Source organism: Drosophila simulans, chromosome 3R (genome assembly GCF_016746395.2).
Source record: "Drosophila simulans strain w501 chromosome 3R, Prin_Dsim_3.1, whole genome shotgun sequence".
Lineage (NCBI taxonomy): Eukaryota > Metazoa > Arthropoda > Insecta > Diptera > Drosophilidae > Drosophila > Drosophila simulans.
The window spans coordinates 8,692,649-8,712,337 of record NC_052523.2 but is presented as its reverse complement, the minus strand read 5'-3'; the positions used below and the strand labels follow the sequence as shown (position 1 = coordinate 8,712,337).

Sequence of the window (19,689 nt, the reverse complement as noted above, 5' to 3'; positions counted from 1 at the left end):
CACGAACGCCCCAGTTGGCCCTCCACTCAAGTTAATTCAATGCGAAAGCCTCACACATGGCCATAAAAACAACAAGTAAGCACCAGCACTCGAGGCTTAAAGTCCCCCCAGCAGCAGAAATGGGAGCAGTTCAGGAACAGGAGCTGGAACAGCAGAAGGAGCTGGAACTGCCCAGCAGTAACTGGTAACTAGACATGGAAGTGGAAGTGGATGTGGAGCATCTGCTGGCCGGAAGTGCCTGCCACTTGTGTAAGTGTCGCGTGCTGCATTTGTTGTTGCCGCTCATGTAGTCGCACTCGTTCTCGTCCCTCTTGCCACTTTTATTGTGCTCATAATTTGTTGGAGTTAGGACAGCAGCAACTCGACACTGACAGCAGGCGATGAGCAGCATACACAGCAAGAAATTGCAATAGATTTGGAAGGGCGAAACACGTGAGCCAGAAGGAAACCGATTGTAGGTAATATACAATTTATTCGATTTGAGATTAATTTTGGTCGCCTAACATTCCCTTTTTTGATTACTCATACATTTTCCACCATCCACCGACCACTTGCAATATGATAACACTAGCCATAATTCAATCTCTTATTTAAGGCACCATCACTCAAACCTCTCCCATGATTCCATTCCGTGTGCACACACCCTTGACTTGCAAATTTTGTCAGTTTGCTGCTCCGTTCCCCAGAACTTCAGCCAACAGAATGATCCAATTGCCTCTCGACTGGGACAACAATTACACATTGATTGGTAGATCCACTAAATTGGCAAAAGACCAATGCCACACCAAATCCAGTCCCAGGCGCAACTCAATCAGCAATTAGTCAGTTGGCCAAATCCCGAGTTCATAATTCAAAATTGGCACATGCAAATGCCCAAATGCATCCGCACTAATTGAAATTTATGGTGCTGCGGTTGAGTGGAGAGTAAACCTTTTCCACAGCCCTCTTCGCATCAGGTCGCATTAGAATCATCCTGCGAATTTTGCCATTTACAATTCGCAGGACAATGCGCCCAACAATAAATATCGGACCTGATGATGATGGAGCAGGGCACATCCAGTCCACAGAACTGCAGCAAGCCCCTGGCACTCTGAGTGCACCCGCTAAACACTGGGTGTCTAGGCATCAAGCTGTCTTTTCACACTGTACTTGCGGCAATACTTAATTCGGGCATTCCCGAGATGTGAGTGGTGAGTGGCACCCGCACTCAAAATTGTTGAGTGTGAGTCGAGTGGAAAGAGTCGAAAAAATGCCACCCTTGCCACCTCTCTGATCTAGTCCATAAAGCTCACCGAGGGGCCATAGATTAGCGACCAAGTGCACTCCTTCCGCCAGTTAACGAGCTCCAAACCGTTGACAGGATGAATTAACGATTGTCCAGCCCTACAATTGGCCATCCACACCACTGCCAGTCCTTTCGTTTCATATGAGTACACACGTGGCCACATGGAATGCCCTTGCCCATAATCATTTATCGATTTATGCAAATGTTCAAGCGGAATAAATAAATGTACATTTTCTGTTTTATGCAGAAAATCTTCTTTTATAGCTGATTGAACTGTAAGCCTAGATGTGAACGAATTTTTATTTTCGATTTGCAATAGCTCAAAAAACAATGGAATGATATGATTATTTACTCAATGGCTAACGAGCACTTGAATTATTTAAATTTATCAAAAGCCCATACGGGACCAGTACGGGACCAGTACCGAGTCCGAGACGGAGTATTATATTATTATATTTTATATATATATATATAATTATATATATTATAATTATATTAATTTATATGAATTTCACTTAAAAAGGATTTTTTTATATTAAATGTAAAATTAGGAGTGCAAATCACCTGCGCATCAAATAGCAAAAATATGTGCATGGCCTTTTTTGGGTGTGTTCCCTTTCACCCTTCATTTCTTAGACCGTCACGCTTCCACCCATACCAATTTTATACATACAGCATCAAAAAACACCCGGGTGCCTAGTGGCTTGCTGCAGTTTTCAGCTGCGAACACCCACACACGCACACACTCGCCCACACGCGAAAGGGAAAACATAGCATACATTTCGGCTGTTGCTATTTTCGCGTGGCCTTTGCATATTAAGTTTATGCTTTATCGTTTATTGCGCACACTGACACAGGCATAAACGTATATTGCCCACATAATTTAACAAACATTTCATTTATATGCGCATCGGCCTGCGATTGTGTGGGTTTTCTGTGTGCGGATGTGTAACATTTACGACCTCCCAGAGCTCTGGATGGTCAAGTCGCAACACACCGAGAAAAATTATGAACAAATTTTAACCAATATTTAGTAAATAATATATAATAATATAAAAATATTAACATATTTTAATTTAACCGTTTTTCAACATCAAATGTTTGCTTTTAATAGCCTTTATTATATTAATAGAATTTTGTTTTGAAATTATCTATGTATTTATAGGCTCTCCACATACTTTGTACTTATATATTTGATTTGCCATTATTTTTGTTTTCCTTCTGTGCAGAACCGAACGCATAAAGGGCAGCTCCAGATGGCCAGGAACTTCGGCTGGGCACATGTCCGCCAATGAGGCGTACTTAATGATTATGGCATTTGTTGTTTTTATTTATTTACATTTATTTATCTGACCGGCCGCCTTGGCCGTGGGCACTCGCTTTTGTTTTGGCCATTATTTTTATAGCCCAGTGGGCCGACTTCCCCTTGTGGCCATCACATCGAATAGCCGTTGACCACTCCATTTGTGTTTTGTTTTCGGAAGCTTACTCGCGCATATTTATATTTGCTGTGGATAAGCCGCTTAGCCCGGGAGCATCGACATTTATTGCCGTCAACTAATGTCCTGCAGTTATTTGTTGGACATTTAAGCCTGGCACATTTTGGGGATTTCAGCTCGGCGGCGAACAATGAACTCCTTGGCGCTGCGACGCCAGTGACCCCTTTTCGGGCAAACTGAAGCTTATAAATGCCAAGAACAAATGAGCAAAAATTGCACATCCGCCCGAGCATCAAAAGGATAAGGCGGAAGTGCAGGAGACACTTCGGACTTGGACGCCAGTTGCCATCCTGGTGGGTACTCAAAATAAATTTCGAGCAAAAAGCTCAAGCGATTTCGAAATCCCCGCCCATCGGCAGCCCGCATAAAAACACTCGATGACAGGACCAGAAATGTCTCGGTTATGGGGTCTGTGGGTCTTGGACTCTTTGGCCATCCGGGATATCATTTAATGTTGTGTATCTTCTGGTGGTTTTCTCCCTCAGTGCAGCCGAAATTGGCTTAAACTGTTGCAAGTTCATAAAACAAACAACCAAATTTGAAAAGTTGCGAGTGGCAGCCGCAGTCGAAAACTTTGCCATGCTGCCTGAACTTGAAATTTACGTTAGTTAAATTATCAACTTCAGCGTCTGGCCAAAAAAAGTTTCTGTGCAAAACAAAGTCGTCGCTGCGTCCTTTTATTTTAAAGGAGTTTGCCGCGTCTGCTGGGTAATCGGATTTTCTTTTCCTGAATTTTCAAAAAATTCTGGACTCTCTTCTCTATAAATCTGATATTGTTCAGCAAGTAAGTTTTTTATTTTCCTAGATAACTAGTAAGACGACTTTAAATCTATAAAGCGAATATATCCTATAAATATTTAAATTGAATTTAGATAGTTTTAAAAAATCATAGCATTATTTCACTCTGTAGTTTTTACTTCGAGGACATAGATTGTGGTAACCATATCTCACTGTAACCAACGAACTTGGTCCGCAACGCCCACTTCCAGCAGTAATAAGCGTCATGTGTGTAATTTCGGCTTAAGATGGCCAACAATGTAAGCGGTTTAAATGTGAAACATTGTTGGCCACCCAGGCATCAGTTTATTGGATTTGGCCGAACTCAGCAAGTGTGAGGAAAAATTATAGCCGACTGCCAGCGGACTTTGCTCCACACTTAAGCCGCTTAGCCAGCGAAAAGCCAACTACAAATTACAACTTATTATACAAGTTGAATCAACCGACATTCAGGCAATTTGTGGCGGCTGAAAATGAAGATCCGTTTTATAAGCAGGAAACGCACACATAAATTGGTTAATTTGTACACGAGCTCATATGTTGCCGGACTTCTTTATTCATTTACAAACATATTTCTGGCATTATTCACGTTGCATTAAACTAGGCGTTAATAGTAATGAATACATAACAAAACAAGTTTTAAATTTCACAAATCGAGTTTAGAATTGTGCTTCTAAATTTTGCTGCCGATAATTTTCAGACTAAGTCAGCAATCGTGGGAATCGTGGGAATGGATGCCGGGTCTGGTGCGGTTGTTTTTGGATCAAGTGGGGTCTGTAAATACTTCTCAAGCGGTATAGAATCCACGAAGACTATTTTAAAGTAAACTAGATTAGATATGCACACGCATACGGATGTGTAACTATTTCTGTATATAAATATAGAGGCTGTGTTGGTAATTCTATTCCTGATTCAGGTTCTTGATCACGTAATTAACAATGAGGGCAAAAATTGCAAAGCAGATAATGATCACCAGGTTTGAATAGACGGACTGCCAGTTTAGATAGGAGTTCCGTGCACTATTCTGCACCGCCGCTCCTCCGCCGCTGGCCAAATCCGCCTGACCCGCCGCCCCGCCATCGATTGCGTCCGCTGCATTCAGTGGATTGGCCAAGCCGCCCGCCGCCAGATTGCCATCCGCAGATGCCAGGCTCGCTCCGTTGGCCAGTCCGTTGGAACGCTTTACTCCGTTTGCACCGGATCCGTCCACAGCAGCTGCCGCCTGTGTTCTCTGCAGCCGCTGCTTGATCTCGTTAACCATCTCCGGAAACAGTTCACAGAAGTTGGTGTTGCGCAGGTTAAATGCTAGTGATTTTTGAGCAAACATTTGCTTGTCATAGTTCGATGATTCGATGGATCCAAGTGTGGGTGTGCTCTCCAGCTGTGGAGGATTTAAGATTGGCTTACTCAAACGCATGAACATGTATTCGTTATAACTCACCATGAAGCTCAGCAGTCCAGTGAGAATGGTGCCTACGCACCAAGTCGGGTTCCAAGTGTCCGGATGAAAATCTGAAAACCACGATAGTGAGGATAAGTTATATGTTTAGAACAATGGAATCTACACAGATTGCAGCTAGCATGTGCTACAGTAAAATCTATTTGAAAGGTCGCCAAAAACATATTTGAAAGTCCATCGGCTTCGTTAAACATAACTAACTATTCAGGGTTCAAAGTATAATGCTTTGTAAGCCTGTAGTTACTAGCCTTTCTTTAATGTGCCACAACTGTGACAACCAATCCGCTTTATTTCTAGCTGTGTATTCGGACTCCTACTGATATGGAACTGACACATACCTGATATACTCAAACACAGTCTGGTATTGGTCTTGAAGCGACCGTTCGGCGTCAGCATGTAGATGGATGGCGGCTTGAAGGGGAACTCGCGCGGAAAAAGCAGGGTGCCGTGGTAGTAGCCGCCGTAGTAAGGCGAGTCCTCCGGCCCCTTGACGCAGTAGTGCCACTCGAGGATGTTGTTGGGCAGCGGCTCGGCGGTGATGTACGGCAGGGGATCCCGCTTGAGGCGCATATAGTCCTGCTTCATGCGCGACACAGCAGTGGGTTGCTTCCGGCCGCCGGACGCCGACGACGAGGACATGGTGTTGTTTTGGTTTTGCTAATTTTTAACGAACTTAATTACTACCGCCCGAGTTAGAAAACCTAAACGATGATCGAACGCGACTGGCCTACTGGCTTTCCTCTCAGTGTAGCAGATAAGATAGCGACGTGGCCCTGTGGAATAATTTGCAAATCAATTAGACTCGTATCTGGTCGCATAAATACCAATACGTACCGTCCTTCTCCTGAATTTCGAAGCTGTCGAAGGTTCTTGTTCGGTTTGTTTATCATGCGATGGATTTCAGTCTCGCCAGCTCGTTTGTTTATTGTTTGCTTTTCTAGTACTGGCAGCCAACCTCGGTAACAAGTGCGTTTTCTAATTGTTGTTGCTGCTGTTACTGCGCTTTTGTTGATTTTTTTAAATTGCACTGAAATTGAGTGAGAAAACAACGCACACATAAACCCGCACACACACACAATCACACACGTGTGGGGGACAACTAGGGCTGGACTTTGGTGAGATTTGGTAGTGCCACGGGTTTACTCTACTACAGTAGATGCCCCTAATTCGTATTAATCACTTGTGGGGTTACTTATCCGGATTTTGGAGCTGGCAATATCTTAATTTACTCTTTTATTTTGGCATGAGGAATTTAGTGGTACCGTGTGCAGAAATTAGTTTCATCTCCAATTTAGTGTTACCAGAGTCTATGTTGTCTTGCTCACCACGTGGTGAAGGAGGGAAACTTTGCTACATACGGTAAAAAAAATTGTATTGTGTGGTTGGTGTATCCGCTAATGAACTAATCTTCAAATCTATTCAATTCTTTAAAAACAGTGAATAAGAAAGATATATTAAACTTTTGAGCGCGAAAGAGTTTTAGCCGATTTTCGCGACTATCTAATACCCGTTACTTAGCTTGTTTCAATGCGAGGTAAATTAAGATATGATAAAAACAAGAAAGGACTCTTCGAAACGAGAGCATTTTTACGTATCTAGTACACCCTTTCAGTAACGGTATATCTCGGAATCCTTATGACAATATTTTAAGACATACAAAGTAAATACTTTACAAATAAACATGTGTATTTCGCCTCTACTGTTATCACGCTCTCATTGATAACGATCGTTATCTTTTAAAGTGCGGAATGTTTTTGAAACTTGGTAAGTAAACATTGCCAAACAGTACAGCTTGTTTTTATAGAAATTAAATCCAAGACACACGAAAGTGGATCAACGGACGATTACAGGGATTACAGGGCATCGGCATCTCGCATTAATTTGGACTTCGTCACGCCGATTAATGGGTGAATGAGTTGTGGATGACAGTTGTTCAAACTGATAGGGGCATACAACGGAGGCCAAAATATTAGCAATAGCGAAACTTGAACTGTAATTTAAACTACATATTAAATTGATTGTTATATAAACTCAAATCATAACAGCTGCACTTCAAATGATGGGCTGTAATTTATGATTTTTAAAAATTTGTCTCTATCTTAAGTGGTTTTTAATGACTATTTTTATTCTAATATAATTCGATTGTAAAACAGCACTATTAATAGTTTAATGTTTTCTTTATTTACAATGTGTGAAAAGTTCTTAGTATTTATTATTATTTTGCCCCGCTGTCGATTGCCGAACCCACACATAGAAAACTCAATGATAAGCTCAGATCGCTGGGTTTGTTATTCCCACAAAGCAGGGGATTCGGAGGGGGTTGGCCGGACAAGATTTCTTATCAATCCTCGCGTCTGTTTTTGGTCAACGCCGGCGGCGGGCGCACAGTTGCCGTTCCACCAGCAGAAAGTGCAGTACTCACTGTCCGCGTAATTAACCCATTGAATAATGTCGGCAATCGGAAAGATCGGATTCCTGGGAGGCGGAAACATGGCCAAGGCTTTGGCTAAAGGTTTCCTAGCCGCAGGTGAGAAAGTCCATAAGTCCACTACTAAAAAAACTTTGTAGTCTGACATACTTTGTGCTAGACAAAAGATAAGACACATTTGGATATGCAATATATATATGTACTAACATCGTCTTAATTAGATATAAAAGGATAGGACGTTAAGGACATCTAATAGAAAAATTTCCTATTTCATTTCCTAGGCCTGGCCAAACCCAATACCCTGATAGCCAGCGTGCATCCGGCAGATAAGCTCTCCCTGCAGTCCTTTCAATCCCTGGGAGTGGAAACAGTGGTCAATAATGCACCTGTTGTGCAGCAATCGGATGTGGTCTTCGTGTCCGTGAAACCCCAAGTGGTTCCCTCGGTTTTGTCGGAGATTCAGCCACTGAGCTCGGGAAAACTATTCCTTTCCGTGGCCATGGGCATCACTTTGTCCTCCATCGAGTCAAGTTTATCTCCACAAGCTCGTGTCATCCGTGTGATGCCCAATCTGCCAGCTGTCGTGTGTTCCGGCTGTTCGGTTTTCGTTCGCGGATCCAAGGCCACCGATGCAGATGCGGAGATCACCCAGAAGCTGCTGCAGTCCGTCGGCACTTGTGAGCCGGTGGATGAGTCCCAGTTGGATGTGGTTACTGCCCTGAGCGGAAGTGGACCGGCCTATGTGTTCGTGATGATTGAGGCCTTGGCGGATGGAGCCGTTCACATGGGCATGCCCAGGGATCTGGCCTATCGTCTGGCATCGCAAACAGTCCTGGGCGCTGGTCACATGGTGCGAGATAGTGGTATGCATCCCGGACAACTCAAGGATGGGGTCACAAGTCCGGCGGGATCGACAGCAGCGGCGCTTAGACAACTCGAGCTGTCAGGTAAGTTGGGATGATGACGCCGATGACGCACTCGCTTATCGCCGCCAATTCAACCTTTGATGTCGATTGCAGGTTTTCGGGCAGCGGTGTCTGGAGCGGTGGAACAGGCGACGCTGCGATGCCGGCAAATCTCGGGAAAGACGACGTAGGCACATAGGATTATCATATACATATACGTAGATTGGGGTGGGTCAATTTTGTTAATAAACTAATAGTAGTAAAAGGAACTCGCTAAATGAATATATAGTTTAATCAAGAAGAAGCCTATTTATATTAGCTATAGTCCCTTCAAAGAGCTATGATGAAATATTTCATTTTAATCGACCCACCCTTGTGCTTAATGTGGGTTAGTAGCTTTGCATGACTATAAAAACTGTGAAGGCCGATTTCGTGATACTAAAATATAAGCAAGATGCTATATTCTTTACTCTCAGCTTAGTTTATAGTCTAGCTAAAAATAACTAATTCAAAGTCGAGCCTAGAACTTCTTCTTCTTTTTGGCCCGAGCCAGCTCATTGAGCTCGCCCTGTTGCACGGATGCCTCCTGGTAAATGCGCTTAACCTTCTCGTGGCGCTCCTTGTCACTGTGGATATGAAATACAATAGATTAGAAAGGAGTGGTTGACTTGTAAATGAAACACAAACCTTTGCAGGGTCTGTTTGAGCCTAAGCGTCTGGACGAAGGCCGTATCTCTGCGTATTTCTCGAATGGCACCCTTCTTCTCGCGCTTGATCTTGTGCAGCAGCTTGGCCCGCTCTTCCTTGGCCTTGGACATCTTGGGACGCCGTTTGTCATCGTAAACCGCCTCGAATCGTGGTTCCAGCAACCTGAGAGCCTTGGGCTTCTTTTCCGACGGAGCCAGAGGTTTCATTTTCTGCGCAGCCAGCTTCTCCGCCAGTTCGGTGGCTTCCTTGTGGTGCTGATGCACATGCTCGGGATACGAGTCCAGTGGAAGGCGGGAGAGTAGTCTCAGGAAGGGTTGAGCCAGGTAGCAGGCACCCACATGCTCTTCCACCAGCTGGAGAGCTTCCTTGATTAGCAGAAGGGAAGTGTCCAGTGCTCGAACTTTGAAGTCTGGAGTGATCGTCTGGGTGACCAAGTCCGCAGGCTGCAGCTTTTCGGGCTCCAAGTTCGTGGATTCCGTTTTAGCTGGAAGTGCTAGGAGCTTGCTCAATGGACCATCCCGCTCAAATGGCGGCGTGATCTCCAACTGCTCCACATCCCTCTTAGGTATGGACATGTGTACAATGCCCTGCAGGAAATTGAATATGGCTGGAACCAGTCTCTTGGATTGGGACACAAACTCCAAGACTACGGTGACCAGGAACAAGCCCATGGATATTTCCTGGCGCGTTCGCACTCGTGATCTGGACAGGACGTGTTGCATGAATATAAAGCAAGGAGTGACCACCGGATGGCGGAAATCGGAAGTCGAGTACAAGTTGGCCACTAGTTTGAAGTACACCAAAGTGTCCAGTGAAGGATACAGCTTGTGATTTTTCCTAAACTCTCCGTACTTCTCTTTGATCACGTCCAGCAACGTATTGGACATGCGCTCGGGATTCAGTTGCGTTAATTCATATAAGTGAGGCATGAGCTTTGAGAGCAACTGGAAGTGTTCGCGAATGTCCTGCTCGCTGGCATCCTCGAACAAATCCTTTAGATATTGCAGCAGAAATGAGTACAACTTAACCACGTTCTCGCGGTTAACGCCTTCCAGTTTGGGATGATTGCATTTTATGATCCTTTCGATAATGGTGGCTTTCTGGGCCGTAGCATGCTTGGAGAGAAGCTCTGTGAAGTTCTCGTATGTCTTGGGCATCTTGATGGTAAACGGAATACTGGTGTCCAAGGAGGCGGGTATTGTATCCGCAGACTTTTTCGCTTTCTTTTTGCTCGCCTTTGGAGCTTCTTCTGGCTCTGATTCACTTTCAGATTCCTTGAGATCGCTCAGATTGTCGACCTCTGAATCACTCTCCTCATCCGAGTCCTCCTCTTCCTCTTCTTCCCCCTCCTCGTCATCGTCGTCCTCATTTTCGTTTCCCTTCGCCTCGGCTTCCTTCTTTCCATTGAGATGCGTGCCCAGATTGCCGTCCAAATCGTAAGCGAGTGTATCATCTCCCTCGTCACCTTCACCAGCCAAGAAATAGCCATCATCCAGGTCATCAGCGGATCGGTGCTTGGGTTTGGCAATGGAGGCCTCCTCTTCCTCCTCGCCATCTGCTCGCATGCGACGAAGCCGCTCGTTCTCGAGCTTCTCCAATCGAGCTGCCTCCTGCTTGGCCAGCTCGTCTGGATTGATTAGTTTATCCGCGACACTGCCACGAGGCTCGAAGATCATCTCCTTGAGCAGCTTATCGTAGGCATCTGGCGGTGGCTTGGCATCCTGCTCATCCTTCGTGGCCTTGTTGACCAGCGGCAGCAGAAGCTTATAGTTGGCATCCAGTTTCTCGGTGAGATCAAACACTTCATCCTTCTCTTTGGCGATTTCGTTCTTTCGTCGTTTTTGCTCAACGATCATCTCATCGATGGCCGCCTGGCGATCCTGGGCAGAGTCTCCCTCTCCGCCAAAATGGGCAGCAGCAGTGAAGTCGGCTGGAAGGATATAAGAGTTAGTTGTACGTTGTAAAGTACAAACTTTTGGGTATACCATCTAATGCCTCATCGTCTAGCTCCTCGTCGTCGGAGCGCTCGTCCCTGTACTGTTCGATCTCCTCCAGAGTCTGTCCCCTGTGCGTCAGTAGCTCGTCGTCGTTGAGGTTGAACTTCTCCGCTTTTTGGTTGGAGCGCACTTGGGACATCTTTTCGGCCAGGTAGCGGGCATTCATCACGGACTCGGTTAGCTGATCGCCACTCAAGTGTTTGCCAATTCGGTTATCCCTGAAGCGATTGGTCTTGTGCTTCACGGCGAACTGTTGACCCAAGGTCTGCGCTCGTTTCTGCAGGGCCTTGGCCCGCGACACGCCCGGCATTCCCCTGTCATGCTTGCAGATCCTCCCCAGAATCTTGAACTTCTCCTTGTTCACGTGCACATCGAAGGGATTGCCCCGCTTGCTGGACTGTGCCGTCGAGTTGTCGAAGGGATTGGCCGACTTGGTTGTCTTTTTGGCGTAAACCGCATCTGCGCTGGCCTTCTTTCCTTTGGCGACCATTGTTTTATATCGCGTTTTACGGATAAATTAAACCGAGTTCATGGAGCAAAACAAAACACCTCTCACACGTGCAACCCAATAACGGACTAGCGCGTTTATGAAATGCCGAAATCAGTGTTGGCTAATCCTGCAAACAGTCACGTCCAATGGTAATGGGAACAGTTTCAATTCGAACTGTGACTACAAATTAATCATAATTTCCTTTATAAGAATGTAATTTTTCCATGTCAATGTAAATGTTAATCTACAGGAGCCTTACACAATTAAAGTATTTGTTTTGGTAGGTACTTCGAAAAACTATATTATATTAGAACCAAACGGAACATACACTGTATAATTTAAGTCATGTAGCATTAACAATATTAAGGGTAGATCGCACGATGCTTTAATTTGAAAATTTCGTAATCGAAGGAATCAAGTTGTATATTTTTGAGTGGATGACTGAATTAGTTGTTATATTATTATCACATTTTATATATAATAGCTAAAACGTTAAATCGATATATATAAGATTTCGTGGAATTCCTTGATACATTATCCGCTGAAATGTAACAGTTACCGCTGCTCATCACTAATGACAAGCCTTTTCCAGCACTGAACCACGTCGCCATTTTCGTTTCGTTCCTTGCCACAAAAATTTTCACACGCAACGCCGCATACTGAAAAATTGGTTTTTACTTTATAAAGCGTGTTCGGAGCTTTTATAACTTTGCGTGGCTACAGTTAGTGAGACCTTGGTGTGAAGGTGGTGAAGAAAGCATGAGCGCCACACCGCCGGACCTACTTTCGTTGTCGGCGTCCCGAGAAGTCTCGGCCGCAGTCGCAGTCGCCGCCTCTGCCAACGGAGGCAGCGGCAGAAACGCTGATAAGGAGCGCTCACGTTCCAGAGATCGTGGGCGAGACAAGGACAAGGATCGGGAGAAGGACAGGAAGAAGAGGTGCGTGCGTTGTAGCCAGAACGATTTTGTACCCCTATCTTTTTAGCTTTTTACATCCTCTTCCGGTGTACACATTTTTCAACAATGTGCTTTTATAAAAGCAGTACTTCTATTAATATTATTTGGCACATAATAACCTCTTCTCAACTTTGCAGGGACAAAGACAGCAGGGACCGCGACAGTCGCCGGCGGGACGATCGCGGCGACCGAGATCGTGACCGGGAACGCGACCGGGATTCCCGTTCGCACCGCAGCAAGTCGCGCAATTACGACGACGGAGACAGACGAAGGAAGCGATCGCGCAGCAGGGATCGTGACCGCAAGCGGGACAGAGATCGCGACTCCCGCTCCAGACGCAGCAGCTCGCGGGGTGGACGTGATGATTATGACCGGAGTCGTCGACGCCGCTCACGCAGTCGCAGCTACGAGCGTCGACGCAATGATCGAGGTGGTCAGAGAGATCAACGAGACCAGCCTTCGCAAAGGAGCAGCCGAGAACGCACACATGTGAACCCCTTCGACACATCCAACAGTCGAAACTCATCGAATCAGGATCACGATCAACCCAGAATCCCGTCGCTCTTCGACCGACAGCAGGGATTGGAAACCATCAGGGAGGAAGGACGTGAGCAGCGCTTTGATCTTACCCAGACCATCCAAGAGCTAATGGGCAATGCTGGAGGCAACAAGGGATTCGCCTCGTTCTTTAATAACCAGAACAGCAACGACTCCACCAGCAATGGAGCATTCGATAACTCAGGTTGGTATTAGAATAGTGCAGAAATGTATATCCTTAGGCATGCACATTTTATTAATTCTTGTTTCCTTATTTAGCGGACAGCGCTGCGGAGCGAAAGAGGAAGCGCAAATCTCGCTGGGGCGGCAGTGAAAACGACAAGACCTTCATTCCTGGAATGCCCACAATTCTGCCCTCCACCCTGGACCCAGCACAGCAGGAGGCCTACCTAGGTAATTCTATGCCCCAAATCTTTGCTGATCCCGCAACTAAGTTAGCCCTTAAGCACTTCAACTAGTTCTAAGTTTAATGACAAACTATTAAGGATGAATACAGAGAGAAAGTCACACTTCAGAATCAGACGCTGGGAACGTGCAGCTGCCGCAGATATCGTAAACCAAACTTAAATCTGAAATCAACAACAAACGGCATTGAGCATCATATAATAATCTCTCGTTCTCTTTTTGAAGGGATTCCGGCGTGGCACACAAACGTTACGAAACGATACGACATGAGTTGCATTCCAAATCCAATTCGCAAACAGAGCATTAATATGGCTGTTAAGCTTTTATTTATTTTTGCAGAGGTTAATGCGCATTTAAACTAATCAAATTAAACCCCCACTTAATTAATTAATTAATTAATTAACTCAATTGTAACGCTCACAGCATTTTCAGTTAGTTTAGGAGCGGACACACTAAGCGATTCAAGTCTCAATAGCCTCAATATCACTTTACCCTCCCCCATTTAATTGATATCTCTCCCATTCTCTAGAAAATCAACATGTGACGTTTACTAATGTCGAGGTTGCGCTCGATTTTCTTCCTTCTTTTCTAACGCCTTCTAATTGCAGTTCAATTTCAAATCGAGGAGATTAGCCGCAAGCTGCGAACCGGCGACCTGGGCATCACGCAGAATCCGGAAGAAAGGTTTGATACAGTTCTCTCTACCCCACTGAGTCTCTCAATCTAAGGTCTCTTCCGTGTGAGGCCAATGAACGTTACCAGCCACCCTCTGCAGCACTGCATCTACCCCGTAATGATGGATTCCGGTCCGGAAGGATGCGCCCATGAGTCCAACAGGTTTCATTGTGGCATGCCATTGATTTCCGGTTGCACATGTATCTCCTTTACCATTTAAGATCCGTTGAGTGGTGTATCACTCTCAATTCTGTTGTTAGTACAGTAAAAGTCGGTTCGTCTTCGAAATTAATTTGATCTATAGAGTAGCTTAAAAATTTACTAGTAACCGATATTTACTGTATTTAACATCACATGAATTTAAAGTTATAAAGTTTTGTCCACTTCCGTGAAACGCCCTAACTAGTTAAACCGAAGTTAAACACTCGTGCTTGGAGTGAAAAAAAGGGAAAAGAGGCTGTCTGGAGGCAAAACCAATGATCTGAGTTTCGTAGCTAATGCTTATAAAAATAATTATTTCTAACTAATAACACTCTTCAAGGGTTTCTAGAGGCAGCGATCATGTCATTGATCGATTGAATGATACCATCCAAAGGGGCAACCAATAAGTAAGAGCCTGAGGATAACCGGAATAGATTCTACATCTTCATTAATGCCAATTCTTCTTTTCTTCCACTAAGCGTCCCGGTAGTTCGGGTTTCTCGCAAAGAAACTCAGGGTGCGGCAGTAACAGAAACGAAATAGATACAGCTACCGAATCGAACGAATTAATCAAAATTCTTCTTTTCTTAATTCCCCAGCAAATAATTCTTTTCCGCTAATGCTAATGCTAATGAAAACTTGATTAATGAATTTGATTTGCAACTTACAGCATATTCGATTACAGTTACTAGTTAGTACGTACGTTAAGATCAATAAGTCTAGCGCCAATAGCATCCTGTCGCCTAGAAGCTCCAGATCAGTCTCACCAAAGTCGCCTCTTCCCTCTGCTCCTCTCATCCACAGATCGCCCTCGCCGGAGCCCATTTATAGTTCTGATGGCAAGCGGTTGAACACCCGTGAGTTCCGCTACAGGAAGCGACTGGAAGAACAGCGTCATCAACTGATCGTCAAAATGCAGACGGTCAACCCGGAGTTCAAGCCGCCAGCGGATTACAAGTAAGTTCGCCGATGCCAATGTTTCGGACCACGTCTAATTGAATTATTGTGTCTTCAGACCGCCAGTCACTCGTGTCAGCGACAAAGTGCTGATTCCACAGGAGCAGCACCCTGACATCAATTTTGTGGGCCTGCTCATCGGGCCGCGAGGCAACACGCTCAAGGCTATGGAGAAGGATACGGGCGCCAAGATCATAATTCGTGGCAAGGGATCTGTGAAGGAGGGCAAAGTGGGCCGAAAGGATGGCCAACCGTTGCCGGGCGAGGATGAGCCACTGCATGCTTTCATTACCGCCCCCAATCCGGAGGCGGTGCGCAAGGCAGTGGACAAAATCAAAGACGTCATCCGTCAGGGTATTGAAGTGCCCGAGGGTCATAATGATCTCCGTAGAATGCAGTTGCGAGAACTGGCTCAGCTGAATGGAACACTTCGAGAGAATGATATCCAACGCTGTACGTGCGGCTCAACGGACCACAAGTCCTGGCAATGTCCAGATAAGCCGATCATCACGAACACCATAGTGTGCACCTCATGTGGCGGTACCGGTCATTTGACCAAGGATTGCCGCAACAAGCGTCCAGGATCCGGAGTACCCGGCATGGCCTGTGAAGATTCCCAGGCTAAGATTGACGAGGAGTATATGAGTTTGATGGCCGAATTGGGAGAAGGACCACCGCCGCCATCCGCTTCTGCTAAGACCGATCCGCCGGCCAGTAATGGACCGCAGTTGCACCGGGCCAGCTATAGCATTTTTGACAAAAAGCCCTCTCAGATGCAGGCCATCCAGTCGCCACCGAGCTCCTCGTCGCGAGATCACCAGCGCGACCTGGGCGGATGGGGAGCGGCGGCGCACGATCACGGCATGGGCATGGAGCACGGTATGGGATTGGACCAGCACGGTTTGGCAGCGATGGATCACGGCATGAGCCTTGGCATGGAGCACGCAATGGCGGCCTATGTGCCGGCACCGCCGGGCACCCAAGCACCGCCTCCGATGCCGCCGCCGCTGATGCCGTGGATGAGCGCACCGCAGCCTCCGCCGCCGGCGACAGAACCGCTGAATCCACCTATACCGGGCACCTTGCCACCGCTAATCCCGCCGCCACCTGGCACCAGTGCCCCGCCCATGCCGCCGTGGGGTGGAGGCGCTTACAGTGGCTGGGGCGGCGGCTATGCGCCGCCTCCACCTCCGCCCTGCGCACCGCCGCCACCAGCCTTGAGCCTGTCGCAGCCGCCGCCACCTCCACCGCCATCCGCTTGAGCATTTGAACTTCATAAGATCGATCCCGAGAACACTCAGCTGCTCCAACGATAGTGCTCTACCCTATGAGACTGTCCCTGCAATCAATTATGAAAGTAATTTTAATCCCAGACCACATATTCGCTTTCACCATAAAAGATAACCGAGTCAAACCTACAAAACTAATTTGTATTTACGATGCTTCAAATAAAGGACGGAATTAAATAGTTTTTAATTCGATAAAACCACTAAATTTGCAGTTGTAATAGGAAGTAAGCATAGTAATTCATATGAGGAGCTGATTCTCACTAATGAAATGCTTAATTCCCACATCTGTCTAAAATACAAAAATAAGATAGATTTATTAGGCATAATTTCCTTGATAGACTTCTGCTAAATTATCGCGAACAGTTTTTTGTTTTTAAATTGTTATACAGGAAATTCCAATCTTTATCCTCTTTATTCTGCGAGTCTTTTGGTGTAGTGAATGTTGTGGGTGTATAAGAAATAATCAGATGATCCTCTAGCCGTGCTTGCTGAAGTACTTCTTGGACTCCTCTACATCGGGCTTAATGGTAGCCGGATTCGACTTAGGATTCCAGTTGGCCGGGCAGACTTCTCCGTGCTGCTCGACGAACTGGAAGGCTTTGATCAGGCGCAGAACCTCGTCGACGGATCGGCCCACGGGCAGGTCATTGATGGAGTACTGGCGCAGGATGCCGTTGGGGTCGATGATGAAGGTGCCGCGCAGCGAGATGCCCTCCTTGTCCAGCAACACATCGTAGTCGGCAGAGATCTTCTTGGTCAAATCGGAGAGGAGCGGGTACTTCAGCTGGCCCACTCCGCCGTTCTTGCGGTCGACATTGCACCAGGTGAGATGGCTGAAGTGGGAGTCCACAGAAACGCCCAGAACCTCGGTATTGATGTCATGGAACTCCTTGATCCTCTCGCTAAATGCAACGATTTCAGTGGGGCAAACGAATGTGCTGCAAATGGGATTGCAGATTAGGAAATAGTTCAATGCAAAGATCGGTTTACTCACAAGTCCAGTGGGTAGAAGAAGAGCACAAGGTACTTGCCCCTGTAGTCTTCCAGCTTCACCTCCTGGAAGCTGTTGTCCACCACAGCCAGACCCTTGAAGTCGGGAGCGGGATGCTGGACGCGGACTGCAGCAAGGGGAGCGGCTGGAAGGGATTAAGAAACACGTTTAGGCTAAATATTATACAAAACTTTAAAATTGGCTTATCTGCCCAGATCCCAACGAAGTAGAATCTTACTTGGGATCTATCTGTTTATAGGGCTTTAATGTTGGGGATCTTTACTCACTTTGATGCAGGAGGCGGGCGGCAATCTGTTTCTGCTGACTCAGGATGGCCTTGCCCATCAGCGGCACCTAAAATGCATAATATATAAGATTCAGCATTGGAACGCGGGTTCAGCCAATTACGTAATCGCTGCGGCATGTTTTCGAATAAATCTCAATCGTTCGACCAACTTACATTGCGAATCAGCGAGCGTGCTACGAAAGACATCTTGTTCTAATAGATAACGATTCTACAAGGCTTAAGTTAAGTCAGAATTCTACGGAAAGCCGGCAGAACTTTTCGTAAAAAAAAGTGAAAACAAACTTGACAGCAAGGTGTAACCAGCTCTGATTAAAGCTCAAAATACACAGGTTTCTGGCCACACAGTACTTGAGTTCGGCTATCGATAATAATGTGGCGCGAATTTCAATTTAATTTTTAAAAAATATTATCAATCATCTTTAATAACTTTAAAATTACCTTTATATAGGATCAGAGATGCTTATACGTGAAAAATGTGATGCTTAAAGAACTTAAAATTGATTTTCTTTTTTAGATTTACATTAAAAGATGTTTTTTTTTATAAATCGCCCTCTTCTTAATCCTTGCAGAAGCACATGCCTTGAAGATCAGAGATAAGCACGTATCTACCGATCACCTCTTCACATGTGCTGCTCTGATTATATTAGAAACCACCGCCCCATATCCCTCAGAAGTCCATCTTGTTGTCCTGCCGTGTCCTTTGTGCATTGTCCACGGTGGAATAAGGCCGGCTATGGATAATGGAAAGTGTAGCAAAATATTTACCACGTACTGCACACGCCGCACAATGGTAATGAGCCTCTTACCCGGCGAACCAACCAACTATTTGCACTACATGCGTTTTGTTCGCCGCTCGTTAATCCACTAAATGCCCGAAAGCGGCTCAGTTGCCCAGGCTTTGGATTCTCTCCCTTCTCGAGGAGGGTTTGGTTTTGTCTTTTCCCGGCTACAATGCCCGATCTAGATACTTTTGTATCCAGCTAGATGCCGCCGCGTTCGGCTTGGTTTGCCGAAACAATAACGATAGGTACATGCGTGTCCTCAAATATTTTTGCATATTTGGCCTGAAGTTGGCAAAACATCTGACGGATTCCAAAACGCCCACACACCTCGCTCCTTGTCCGTTCCCATTTCCATTCCCGAATCCAAGCCCATATCCACCAATGGCGCTCGACTCTCTTGCTTTCCCGCAATTAGTCAATTCCCATGTTTGCAATTTCGCTCGCCTCCCCCATTTTTGCATCCCCCGACAGGGGTGGCGCCCTGCCACCCAACTACCACCCACTTACCACCCCCGCTTTTTACAATTTTCGCTGCTTTTCATCTGTAATTTGGCGCAAATTACGCGCTCCAAGTGGCTACCAGCCCGCTCGCCCTTCTTCACATCTCCTTTAACCATTCCCGAAAAAAACACGGGAAAAAATAGTTATTAAAAGACTAAGCTATATAGTCCATATAATAACAGTAATATTATAAAAAAAAATAAAAATACTTTTTAGACAAAACGAAACTATTTTTGAGATATAAAGTTCAAATGAACTAATATCTTCTGTAAGAATTACCTTCTATTAATTTATACTTTTCCTTTAATTTGATTTTTGCTCTTGTACTAGTATTACTTATTACACTCAGTGTACCTGGTCGTTAACTTGTTTATGAGTTGGGGCCTCGGCACTGGGGTCATGGGGTCGTGGGCTCCGTTAAAAGGCAGCGCTAAGTAATTACGGCCAGATTGGCAAGGGGTTCCAAAAAGTGTGTGTTTGAGTGTGTGTGTGTGTATAGCAGGGACTTCCAGGAACTCC

At 45.7% G+C, this 19,689-nt stretch overlaps 5 protein-coding genes and 1 long non-coding RNA gene across 8 annotated transcripts; 3 read left to right on the top strand and 3 right to left on the bottom strand.

Moving 5' to 3' along the window:
* Positions 1 to 3,411: 3,411 nt before the first annotated feature.
* LOC27206994 lies at positions 3,412 to 4,182 on the top strand. Its single transcript, XR_001600240.3, has 2 exons — positions 3,412 to 3,568; positions 3,695 to 4,182. It is a non-coding gene; the product is annotated as an uncharacterized LOC27206994 (long non-coding RNA).
* Positions 4,074 to 6,334, bottom strand: LOC6727695 (ubiquitin-conjugating enzyme E2 J2). The gene is made up of 4 exons (XM_016176524.3): positions 5,855 to 6,334; positions 5,359 to 5,793; positions 5,003 to 5,073; positions 4,074 to 4,942 (listed from the first exon to the last, which is right to left on the bottom strand). Exons 2-4 carry the CDS (start codon positions 5,657 to 5,659, stop codon positions 4,463 to 4,465), a joined length of 852 nt encoding a protein of 283 aa, XP_016034268.1. The 5' UTR covers positions 5,660 to 5,793; positions 5,855 to 6,334; the 3' UTR covers positions 4,074 to 4,462.
* A 907-nt stretch (positions 6,335 to 7,241) lies between these two features.
* LOC6727694 (pyrroline-5-carboxylate reductase 3) lies at positions 7,242 to 8,622 on the top strand. Its single transcript, XM_002103020.4, has 3 exons — positions 7,242 to 7,547; positions 7,730 to 8,395; positions 8,468 to 8,622. The coding sequence occupies exons 1-3, from the start codon at positions 7,469 to 7,471 to the stop codon at positions 8,542 to 8,544; spliced, it is 822 nt and encodes a 273-aa protein (XP_002103056.2). The 5' UTR covers positions 7,242 to 7,468; the 3' UTR covers positions 8,545 to 8,622.
* Positions 8,623 to 8,781: 159 nt separating this feature from the next.
* On the bottom strand, positions 8,782 to 11,661 carry LOC6727693 (nucleolar protein 14 homolog). The gene is made up of 3 exons (XM_002103019.4): positions 11,047 to 11,661; positions 9,041 to 10,991; positions 8,782 to 8,979 (listed from the first exon to the last, which is right to left on the bottom strand). Exons 1-3 carry the CDS (start codon positions 11,546 to 11,548, stop codon positions 8,874 to 8,876), a joined length of 2,559 nt encoding a protein of 852 aa, XP_002103055.2. The 5' UTR covers positions 11,549 to 11,661; the 3' UTR covers positions 8,782 to 8,873.
* A 454-nt stretch (positions 11,662 to 12,115) lies between these two features.
* Positions 12,116 to 16,794, top strand: LOC27208500 (splicing factor 1). Of its 3 annotated transcripts, XM_039295852.2 has the most exons (6): positions 12,117 to 12,486; positions 12,642 to 13,246; positions 13,321 to 13,455; positions 14,076 to 14,151; positions 15,148 to 15,300; positions 15,359 to 16,794. In XM_039295852.2, the coding sequence occupies exons 1-6, from the start codon at positions 12,308 to 12,310 to the stop codon at positions 16,560 to 16,562; spliced, it is 2,352 nt and encodes a 783-aa protein (XP_039151786.1). In that variant the 5' UTR covers positions 12,117 to 12,307; the 3' UTR covers positions 16,563 to 16,794. The 3 variants fall into 3 exon arrangements, with proteins under 3 accessions (XP_016034266.1, XP_039151786.1, XP_039151788.1); XM_016184053.3 differs by lacking the exons at positions 14,076 to 14,151; positions 15,359 to 16,794 and having other exon boundaries at positions 12,116 to 12,486; positions 15,148 to 15,235; XM_039295854.1 differs by lacking the exons at positions 12,117 to 12,486; positions 12,642 to 13,246; positions 14,076 to 14,151.
* Positions 16,795 to 16,879: 85 nt separating this feature from the next.
* Positions 16,880 to 18,215, bottom strand: LOC6727692 (peroxiredoxin-2). The gene is made up of 4 exons (XM_002103018.4): positions 18,041 to 18,215; positions 17,868 to 17,934; positions 17,584 to 17,725; positions 16,880 to 17,527 (listed from the first exon to the last, which is right to left on the bottom strand). The coding sequence occupies exons 1-4, from the start codon at positions 18,071 to 18,073 to the stop codon at positions 17,065 to 17,067; spliced, it is 705 nt and encodes a 234-aa protein (XP_002103054.1). The 5' UTR covers positions 18,074 to 18,215; the 3' UTR covers positions 16,880 to 17,064.
* Between the last annotated feature and the right edge of the window lie 1,474 nt (positions 18,216 to 19,689).